At 49.8% G+C, this 11,852-nt stretch overlaps 1 protein-coding gene and 1 pseudogene across 1 annotated transcript; both read left to right on the top strand.

Annotated features, from left to right (window-relative positions):
• Positions 1–439: 439 nt before the first annotated feature.
• Positions 440–5,398, top strand: LOC147966443 (uncharacterized; annotated as a pseudogene).
• A 5,934-nt stretch (positions 5,399–11,332) lies between these two features.
• On the top strand, positions 11,333–11,755 carry LOC147966444 (uncharacterized). Its single transcript, XM_087530832.1, has one exon. The coding sequence runs from the start codon at positions 11,333–11,335 to the stop codon at positions 11,753–11,755; it is 423 nt and encodes a 140-aa protein (XP_087386958.1).
• Positions 11,756–11,852: the final 97 nt, after the last annotated feature.

Genomic DNA, 11,852 nt, shown 5'->3' on the forward strand with positions numbered 1-11,852 from the left:
AGTGCCATGATTTCAGATCTGAACCTATTATATTTCATCAATATATGAGAGTTCTTGATCCTATCTTGCAAGTCTATAGTCACCTATTATGTGTTATGACCCGTTAACCCCGAAGTGACAATAATCGGGATACTTACCGGTGATGACCATAGTTTGAGGAGTTCATATATTCACTATGTGCTAATGCTTTGTTCCGGTACTCTATTAAAAGGAGGCCTTAATATCCCTTAGTTTCCGTTAGGACCCCGCTGCCACGGGAGGGTAGGACAAAAAATGTCATGCAAGTTCTTTTCCATAAGCACGTATGACTATATTCGAAATACATGCCTACATTACATTACTAACTTTCCTAGAGAATATATTGTTCTTTGCTTATTTACTTTTCCATTGCTATTGCTATCATCATTGCAAAATACCAAAACATTACTTTTGCTACCGTTACCACTACTATCATATTACTTTGCTACTAAATACTTTGCTGCAGATACTAAGTTTCTAGGTGTGGTTGAATTGACAACTCAGCTGCTAATATTTGAGAATATTTTTTGGCTCTCCTTATGTCGAATCAATAAATTTGAATTAAATACTCTACCCTTGAAAACTGTTGCGATCCCCTATACTTGTGGGTTATCAACCATCACTTATACCGCGGGGTTCAACCCGCCGGGAGGTGTCTGGCAGGCTGCCCACGACGGCCAACCCGCCGGCGACCCCATCATCCGCTACACCCACTACCACCACTACCTCGCCTTCCTCTACTGCAACGCCACCACCTTCGCCGCCTCGCTCGTGGTCATCGTCCTCATCCTCGTCCTCGCCATCCGGCACGACAAGAAGGGGAAGGACAGCCGCTGGGTCGTCGTGCCGCTGCGGGGCGTCATGGTGGTAGACCTCCTCAGCCTCATGGCCGCGTACGGGGCAGGCACGTGCTGGGACAAGATTTCAACCATCTACTCGGCAGTGTTGGTGGCCATCTTCTTCCACTACATCCTCGTTCTCAAGTTGATGGGCTACTGGGACAAGAACTCTGATTCCGGTGCCCCCTCCGCCGGCTCCAGAGACAGCGGTGCGACGCCCACTCCCAATCCCGACTCCGGCAGTGGGACGATACCCGCCCCTGTCGACTGCTGCGATGACGGGATGCCCGTCTCCAACATCAACACCGGCTCCAGTGGAGTGATGCCCACTCCCAATGCCGACTCCGGCGCCCACACGATTCCAGCCCCCATCCTCAGCTCTGACCCCGTGGTCGAAGAACGGCTCCGCAACCGCAAGGCCCTGAAGAAGCTGAAAGCGGAAGAGCGGCTCCGCAAGGTCCTGATGCTCCTGGCGACGTTCGCGGTGAGCATCACGTACGTCGCCGGGCTGAGCACGCCGGGCGGCTTCTGGGACAGCACCGGGGGCAGCCACCACCCAGGCGACGCCATTCTCAAGGACAAGCACAGCCCGCGCCTCATGGTGTTCATTCTCTGCAACACCACGGCTTTCGTGGCGTCCCTGCTCATCCCCATGGTGCTCATCATTGACGGGAAGAAGCTCGGCAAGAAGAAGACGGTTCGGTCTCGCATACTCTGCGGGTGCATCGTCATCGCCCTGATCGGTCTCGTCGCCGCATACGTCGCGGGCAGCTGCAGGGAGATCGATAACACCGCCTACGTGGTCAGCCTGGTCGGTGCCGTTCTGGCAATGGCACACATCATCCCAATCTACGCTTCAGCGTCAAAATCCCTGTCTTCTTGTTTCTTTCGCTACCAACGCTTCAGCATCAGAACTCTGAAGAAATTAAGCAGACTGATGATAATTCAACAGACTGGTGATAATGCCATGTAAGGAGCACATTTGCAAACTGAACATTGTGTTTCCTCCTTCCCTCTGTTTGCAATTACACTGTTTTCTCTGCAAACTGAACTGAATTCTGTTTCTTCTTCTCTGCAGTACAATAGAGGCTCTGGACAAGGCTCGCTCTCTTGTACTACTTCTCGCCACTCTTGCTGCCACCATCACCTACACAGCAGGGTTGGACCCGCCAGGTGGCCTTTGGCAGGACAACACCGACGGACACATGGCCGGTGACCCCATCCTTCTCACCATCAATCCTAGGCGATACAAGGCCTTCTTCTACTGCAACTCGGTTGCCTTCGTGGCCTCCTTGGTGGCCATCGTCCTAGTCCAGAAGGAGATTCTGGTCAAGCACCATGTGCTGGAGGCAGCCATGATACTCAACCTATTTGGCCTCATCGGCGCATATGCCGCCGGGAGCTGTCGGGACGTGAACACCTCCATTAACGACATGGCTTTGGCAGGCGCTGTCCTAGCCTATGTGGTCATCCATATCGTCTTCTTCACGCTGAACTACAAGGAAAAAGAAGACGACGACAAAGCAAGTCAGTTGCTGGAGAAAAGGCGCAAACGGTAGCTCCTCTTTGCAATCTTGGCCGCGACCATTACCTACCAAGCCGGCCTCACCCCTCCAGGTGGCTTCCTGCTCCAGGATGAAAAGCTTGGGTACCACGCTGGTGACCCGGTCCTCCTGTACAACTTCCCACGCCGCTACAAGGTCTTCTTCTACTGCAACTCTGCGAGCTTCATGCTGTCCATCGCCCTCATCATACTCTTGGTGAACCCCAATCTGTACAGGCCAGCCATACGAAGCAATGCGCTATCTGTTTGTACGGCGGTGGGTTTGTTCGGTTTGATGGGGGCCTACACCGCCGGAAGCACGCAGCACATCAAGACATCCATCTACATCTTCGTGTTCGTGGCCATGGTCCTCTTTGTTGCTGCCATAATGCTGCTAGTGTTTTTGATGAGGGAGCTGAAGAGAAACGTCAATTCAGCTGCTGCTGTGTCATCCATATCCATTGAACAGAAGCACGAAGAAGAACAAGAAAGGAAGGAGGACGAAGAAGAAAGGAAGAAGCACGCAAGGCGCAAGTACCTGATGCTGCTAGGCATCTTGGTGGCAAGTGTAGCCTACCAGGCTTGGCCTGGAACCGCCGGGCGGAGCGTGGCAGGGCAGTGGCAATGGGTACGAGGCGGGCGACCCTGTGATGCATGATAACAGGAGGCCCCGGTACCTCGTCTTCTTCCACAACAACTCTTTTTCCTTCATGGCTTCCATTGTCGTCATCATGATGTTGCTACCGCACTGGCTGCCAAACAAGAAGAAAGAAGAATGGGAGAAATGGTCGCTGAGGGTGCTGAACTGGACGATCCTAGTGGATCTGTTTGCTCTCCTAGTGTCCTATGCAGCTGGCTCAACCAGGGTGTGGAAGACGTCTATGTATGTCGTTATGCTCATAGTTGCCGTTCTAAGCTACTTTGCTATCCACATGACGCTGTCAATGTGGTCCGATCGTCGCCGTCGTCAGCGGCATGAGGGCCATCAGAGCAGCCAAACGCATCCCCCAGTGTGATTCATTATCAGTGTGGTCAGTAGTTCGTTTTAGCTTAGATGTCCCTGCTTTTAGATTCCTAGTCTAGATGATGTAATCTGATTAACCTGCATCCCAATTGGAGCATGCCGACATTGTTTGTCGATTTACTGGGCAAGTGTGTATGTATCCTAACCCAATGAATATGCAAGGTAGATGACATTTCCTGACCCTATGTGCACTTTCTATCTCGTAGTAGAAACTTGAATGGGAAGTGCATGGATTGCAACTGCATTAACATTCAGGAAACTGAACCATTTGTTGCTACTAAAACCAACTAGTATGTCACTAGGTACAGAAGTACTCAGTATTGAGTAATCCTAATAGTGATTACTGGTCTGGTCGAGATGAAACATACCTTGAAGCTTGAATTCTTGACCCGGCTCCCGGGCGGCTCTTGTCTCTGTTTTCTTGAAGTAAAAACGTGGCTGTGTCTCGACGAGGGATACGCGGTGGCTGTGTCTCGACGAGGGATACGCGGCGGCTGTGTCTCGTGTAGACGAGCGGTGCGATGGGCGAGTAAAGTCTATTTTGAACCTTGAATTTATACGGCTGGTCGAAATCAAACCTCAATCTTCCAATCCCTGAAATCGGCAGCCTGTAATCTTTAATCCCGTTCAATCTTGACCCTAGATCAGTTTGGCTCACCAGGAAAAAGGTCATCCCGGCCCGGATCAATGGCTACCCTCATGAGGCTGATGACAATGGCGGCCCCCATGAACGTCCACGACTTAGTTCCGCCGATGCCGAGCGCATAGATGGGTCTGCAGGAGGATGCGTCAACTGAGACGACGAGGCTGGGCAGGGTCTGGAGCGGCTGATGTCCCACCAGGAGGCTCAGGACGGGAGCCGTGGACTGCCGGACCTTGTCGACCGGCTAATCGCCTGCTGTGGCCATGCCGGCGCCGGGGAAGACGGCGTCACAGACCTCAACATCAAGCGCTACTCACCATATGCACATACTCGATGCGCTCGCCCTGTAAATAACCATACAAGCATGCATGCATCGTACATGAGACATGACATGTGTAGTGCAAATGCAGTACTTGTTCACGGCGCTGGCGAAGATGATGGCGAACCCAGAAACACCGATACTCCGACGAGCATAAGAAGAGACGAACGACGTGGTGGATTGCCGCGCCTCACACACCTTTACGCCATCTGCAAAGAGACCGTCCGCAAGCACCTCGACGCACTCGGGCGCCGCGGTATGCGCGTGCGGTGTCACACGGCCACGTCGACGTATTCTGCGAGCTCGAGCATTGCCTGTTGGGCGGCTACGGCGTGCAGCACTCCTTGCTCGATGGGCACCGCCTCCTCATCCAGGGCAACGTGTGGGAGCTCACCGCCGCGGTCACCGCGTCGGTCTTCGAATGACCGCGCCCCATCCCATTCTTCATGCATGTCACTCAGAGATAGGCTACGGCGCGTACACCACGCTCGGCTCAGGACGCGTACTCATTCGCGTCGCCCATTCTTCTCCGTGCCCACTGATTGGGAATGTTGTTGCAGAAACGGAACCACCGGAGCACGACGAACACCGGAGACAAGAAAGAAACCAGGGGGAGGCAACACACAAGATTTCCAGGCGCTCGAACACCTTGCCGCACGGACGGCTCCTGTGTATTTCCGGCGAGCTCGAACTCGACTCCCAACTGTTACAATGACCAACACACGGGTTTTATACCCAGGCACACGATAGACACGTTCTCCACGCCCCTGCCTGCTCGCGCCCACGACCCAGCTCGCTCTGGCCGCGTCCTCCGCGTGCGCCCGCAACGCACGCGACGCGCCGAGCCTTCCCGATCGCCACGCTCATCCTGGACCTGGTCTCTAACAGCCCCATACACACACGCATCCTATGCACCACACGTGAACACACACACGCACACACACCACGGCCAGCACGCGGCCAGAACCGCACCTGGCACATCCAGTGCACGCACACACGCACGGTTTATTGGCTAACAGGGAAGCTGTACTGAGGCGTGCAGGCGACATGATACGGCGAGGCGGCTGGACATGCAATCTTGAGTCACAGACGACAAAAGGACATGTACGCGTGTGCATGACCTCTGTTGGCGTGGCAGCGCACGCTCTCGGCCACGGCACCCACCGTCTTGCTCTCATAGTCGGCGAGCAGGCTCTTCATGCCACCGCTGAGCGTAGAGGAGTAGGCGACAAACGGCGTCGTCGATGCAGCTGACCGAAACGATCGGCGGCGCCTGTCCTGAACGACAGTTCTCGGGAAAGAGAGACAGAGAGAAATAGGAAATTGTGGTAGAGAAGATAAATATGACATGTGTGACCATATAGTCAGTGAGAGTAATAAATTATCCCGGCCGGGACTGTTATTTTCCCAACCCGCCAAACTAGTCCGTACGGGTATAGGGTTAGGATTAACCGGGATTAGAGAGCACAGGGTGCTGATTTCAAGGATTGGAAGGTTAGGGTTTGATTCTAACGAACCGTATGAATTTAGGGTTTAAAACAGACTTCACCCGTGATGGGCCGAGCGAGCAACGGACTCATCCACGAATGGGTTAAACGGGTCGATACGGCGGCCCATTTTCCGTAAATCGTGTTTAAAAAAGATGATGTTTGTGTCATCAATCAAATCTGATAAATTGTGCAAAAAAAATTCGAATCTCATAAATTGCAACTAAAAAAATCAAATATGATAAATGGTATAAAATGGTTTGCATGAATGTCAAGGTATGAAATGAGGTACTTACATTCTGCCACGAAAGTTATCTGCACTAGTAGTACTTATTTTTTGCGGGGAATCTGCGGTGGTAGTACAAATTAGAACATGTTCTATCTTTTTTTGTGGGGTAGAACATGTTCTATCGTTTAAGCCAAACATACTCATATCATTTATTCATAATGAGTGTAGTTATTTAATGTTACAATAATTTAAGGGAGCGCATATCCATCAGGCTAGTTGTAGTGGGAAGTGACTTAGACTAGTGGGTAGGATTTCATTTATATTAATCTAAAGGATCTATCATGGTACTTCAACATTATGATCTATTTGTGGTATGTATCAATCTAAAATTTTGCTTGTTACGCACAAATAAATACATGAACACGACATTGAATTGATCCATAATAGATAAAAGTAAAGTGCCAATAGAATAGCATTATAAAACTGTTTAGCACTACATGGATCAAGACACGAAATAATCTACCGTGGCATAAACTTTCCCCAAATATGCTCAATCAAATTATTTTTTAGAGCCCTATCATTGGACGATCCCGGATTCTACATCTCTTTCAAGTACCTCGACAAACACAGGCATGGCACTATGAGTAAATATCGATGAAGACAATAGATGAGTCTGCTTGTTCAAATCAAGAATATTGCCCGCCTCTTCTTTTTTGTCATCCACTATCATGTTGTGCAAAGTGACGCAAGGTATCATAATACTATGGATATCGCCCCGGTCATATAAACGTGTCGGGCGGCGTAGAATGGACCATCATGCTTGGAGCATGCCAAATGTGTGTTCCACATCTTTGAGTTGCTCAACGAATAAATAAGCTAGTTAATATCGTTGTTTGATTTAGTAACACCAAAGAAGTCATGCCATATCCAAAAATCATGTGGAGCAACTGCCTCCTGTTACAAATATGAGAACTCATGAGCATAGTACAACTCCATTTGGATGGAGTATAGTACAAATCCACAAAAATGATAATCCAAAACTGCAGTAACCCCCAATACCAAATGGAACAATGCTAGCACACTGATTAATAAGAAAAATGTGAGATAGATAGTTTGATTAGTCATCTGGTAAGAAAAATGCTACATCTATACGTATTGGAGGACATGTTGGGACTCTGCCAACTCTTTTACCTGCATATGTACACCTAATCTTAGGGATGGAGGCAGGGGGTGCTGGGGCCATGCCCCCCTCCCCCCGCGCGCGTGATTTTTTTGCAAACAAACACCTATCTATTAGCTTAAATACTTTAAATCTTTCATTGGCCCTCCTTTATAATGTATACCTGGCTCAGTCACTGCCTAATCTAGTACAAAGAACTAATTAATTGGCTAAGCTAATTGACTGAATCTAGTAACTCAGGTCAGAAGCTAAATGCTAATTAAGGGCCATATTTTGTAGGCATCTAGCAGCTAACTACTGACGGGTCACCAAAAGTTATTGTGTGCAATCAAGCAAGCAACGACATGCACATGAGCTCATTGTTTAGTTAATTCAGAGCAGAGGTTGCTACAGAGTACAGACTTGGAGTCTCTGCTTGAACACCTGCACCTAGGACACCCACGCCGATCATCCCGACATCCATTCCAGATTTTGGCTAGATATAAGGAGTACTGGTTAGTCCGTCGCTTGGGGAGGTTGTGGGGAGTGTTGTACTTTCGTCCTATCAGTGACCGGGCAACCAACCCAGTCGTTTTGGGCCGATATTGGGATCTGGTTGTAGATGTTGTAATATAGTTAAGTCGATCATAAAACTAAAATAAGAGTTTGCAAACTATGGTATCCACAAGTCCAACCGTACCCTCAACTTAATTAAGACTAGTATAACTAGTACTGTATATGTACCCCCCCCCCCCCCCCGGCTCTGACTATGTGGTATCGAAGTAAGTGAAGGTCACTGCATTCATGCCTGCCTGGCCATCCCTCAGGCCGGGCCCAGCCAAGCCCGACGTAGAAAACACAGGCCCAGGCCTGGCCCAGCCCGGGAGTCGGGCCTAGAAAACCAGGTCCAAGCCTGGCCCGGCCATGTAAAAGCCTGTTGGGCGTCAGGCCTTGGGCCGGGCCTCTTCAGTAAAGCGCTAATATGGTGGGCCTAGGCCTGGCCTGACCCGGGCTTCGGGCTCAAAATCTAGGCCTGCGCCCGGCCCATGGACAAGGTCGGGTCGGGCCGACCAGGCCGGGCTGCCCATGGCCAGGACTACATTCAGGTGATGCATGGTGGCTTCAGTTGCTTCTCTCCAACTCTTTCACCCTCTTCACCATCTTTAACTACCTCCTTGTCCTTAGCTACAAGAATTGCATATGTGAACCGACGGGGTAAAAAAACGACCCAGATGAGCAGCATGGGCCGACGGGGTAAAAAAAGAAACCCAAATGAGTAGTATGAACCGACGGAGCTTGATGAAATGATTCAAAAAAGAGTCAAGTAGCCCTCTATGCTCACTTTGTGAGGGATACAATCTGTGGCTATGAATCTTCTCTACATATAAGCAGAGGACATTCATAGTGACAGTCATATCTTTCACAAAGGGTGCAATGATGACTCAAGCTTGCTGCATTTGGACGAGGCAGCTATATATTTAAGCAGGTCGCAACGTCCTCGTGCGGAGGGGTGGGACCGAACCACTACTATAGCCTTGTTGTTAGCAGGTTGGTGGCGAAGGGTCATATATTGCCGAGTTCGTTGTATAGGGAACTCGCCAAAGCTGTGACCCTTGGACTTCCCAGAGCCACATCATTGCTGGACCGTCTGTCAGGTCTTTACCGAGTTCCTCCTGCATGGAACTTGGCATATACGTGTTTTCTTAAAAGCAAAAAAATCGATGGCCAAAACATGTACCCCCTCTGACATTGGTCAGCTGGGATTGAGGTAAGTAAAGTTCAATCCATTCAGGTGATGCATGGTGTGGCTTCAGCTGCTTCTCTCCTACTCTTCCACCCTCTTGACCATCTTTAACTACCTCCTCATACTTAGCTAGAAAAATTCCATCTATGAAGTCCACCGGTTGTGACGAGCTTTTGTCATTCTCATCATCCACAGACTAGCCGGATACGGCTTTCTTCGCCGTGTTTCGTATGTACGAAGCCGATATCCTAGCCGTGAGCTAAGTGTTGATATGCGCGGTGCATGCAGTTTAGGTCTCAGTGGGCGCCGCAAACTCCGCCCAAACCATCGGGCGGACGGACTGGTAAAAAAATCAACCCAGACGGGCAGTATGGACCAACGGAGGTTGAGATGAAATGATTCAAAAAAAAGCTGAGTAGCTAGCAATGCTTACTTTGTGAGGGATACAATCTATGACTATGAATCTTCTCTACATATAAGCAGAGAAGATTCATAATGATAGTCATATCTTTCACAAAGGGTGCAATGATGACTCAAGTTTGCCACATTTGGACGACACAACTATTTAAGAAGGTCGCATTGATCCTCGCGCAACGAGGTGCGACTAGACCACTATGCATGTGTCGAGTCTCCCTTACCCGAAACTCGGCAAACATAGACAAAAACAAGATCATTTTTTACATTGAAGACATTTTTAGAAAAAAACAATGACAGAACTGAAGAAAAATAGGAAAAAATAGAAAAAACAATTTGTATAAAATTGATAATCCCTTCCATTGTGGTAAGGCTATTAATGTATATGAATGAGAAGAACTTGACACTCGATGAACAATCATCATTGATGAAATAAAATCTAGTGTGAAGTTGTCTCGTTCACACAGCGAGAATTGATGGACCTGATGCAACAAGAGAGAGGTTTACCACCGTCCGCCGACGCGGCTATTTAAGCCAGTCGGCATGCGCCTCGCATGGCGAGGTGGGACTAAACACAGCCTTTTATCATTTGTGGAGACTTCAAATCTTCGCCGAGTTCATTCCGTTGGGAACTCGGCAAAGGTAGGACCCTTGAATTTCCTATTTAAAAAAAAGAAAAAGAGGAAATGTTTACCGAGTCTCTGTTAGCCGGGACTCGGAGAACAAAGGCCATCGTCATGGCTCCGTCGATTACTGTACAACAGGGCACACTTGTCAAGCTTTGCCGAGGTGTTTTCGTCGAGAACTCGGCGAACTTCAGATCCTGCCGAGTTTATTAGTTCGCCGAATGGTTTTTCGTTGGAATCTAGCAAAGCTAGAGCTTTGCCGAGTTGCTTATCACCGCCGTGTCAAATTTTGGATCAAACTCGGTAGACAGAAGTTTGCCAAGTTCTTGATAAAATGAACTCGGCGAAGTTCTGAAACTCGGGACAAAACCATATTCTAGTAGTGACAGCACAAGATGACACCACCCTCGGCCCCTTTCGTGTGCTGAGAGGGAGTTTTTCCTTTGCCCCCCTTTGCTGATCTCATCTTAATGCTACGGTGGATGCTCGAGCCATAGTAGAATTGCTTTTCTCGTTGCACCAATGCTTTCTAGCGTCCAGCGCGCTTAGTTCATTGACATCGACTCCGCTCTTCGCCGACCCGTTCACCATGCCAGCACCAAGCTGGCACGAGACTTTGCCTCGTCTCAGAGCATGCCCGCGCCAATGCTTTTCTCGAGTGTCCAACATCACACACCAGAAATCCATAAAGTGGATGGTTAGTACATCGTAGCCTTACATCACCCGCAAAAAAAGTTTAATAAATATGATTATGTGCATCACAATGATGCAGGGGTTCTATTTTCGGGGGGGGGGGGGGGGGGGGGACATCATGCATCAGAAGTGAAGTCCATAATAATAACACTAACAGAAGACAGAAGTGTCTCAAAGTAGTTCTTTTTTAGGGTTTCCTCAAAGTAGATGGACGCCTGGGCCGAGCTAGCTATTCTCTCTCTTTCAAAAACCAGACGTAGATGACACCACCAGCCCACCAGGGCACCACCCATGACCGAACCCTTTAGTTTTACTTTGCTCACATACCCCCCTTGCATTATCATCATACATGCAACCAAAAGCAACCGTGATGTGGACATGCGGCGTCAAAAGGCTCACGTATATCCATCTCAGCACTACGTTTGCCCCACTGCCTTCTCCAGCGTGTGACACCAGACGTCAGGGTGGCCATGGTCGCCATCTGCAGCACGTATAAATCATGTGCAAGCGCGCCATTCTAAGACAAACCCGGGTAGGCACGCGGGACAGACACGTACGATCTGCAACTGCAAGCTCTCTACAACTACGACGAGAATGGTGGCGGTGCTATGGGATATCCTTGCCAAGGCTGCCAACATGGCGCAGATGTCCGGGCTGCACGTCGTGATGCTGGTCGCTGTTGGCATGAGCCTCCTGCGCATCCCGCAGAGCAGGCGGGAGTGCGCCAAGCTCGAGCGGTGCAACCGCAGGCTCCACGCGCTCCTGCAATGGCCAACGGGGTGCGGGGCCGCGCTGCTGTGCTCGGAGATGGGAGACCCTGTTCTAACGGCGCTCGTCGACGCGGCCGGCCTCGTCGCCTCCTACAAGAAGAGCACGTTGTGGCATCGCGTCCGGAGGGGCAGGGGCATGGTGGCCCAGCTCCGGGACATGCAGGACGTCGTTGACTCCTACTGCGGCCTCCTGCTCTTCGTCAACGCGCATCTCCTGCTACAACAGACGAGTCATCATCCCTGGTAAGATACTGCTACGTGCATGAGATACAAATTAATTTATCATGTACTCCTTCGGTCCAAAAATATACTCGTGTCAAAGATGATCTTACATTTTAGGACGA

This window comes from Triticum urartu, chromosome 6A (assembly GCF_056163025.1).
Source record: "Triticum urartu cultivar PI428250 chromosome 6A, HENAU_Tu73, whole genome shotgun sequence".
NCBI lineage: Eukaryota > Viridiplantae > Streptophyta > Magnoliopsida > Poales > Poaceae > Triticum > Triticum urartu.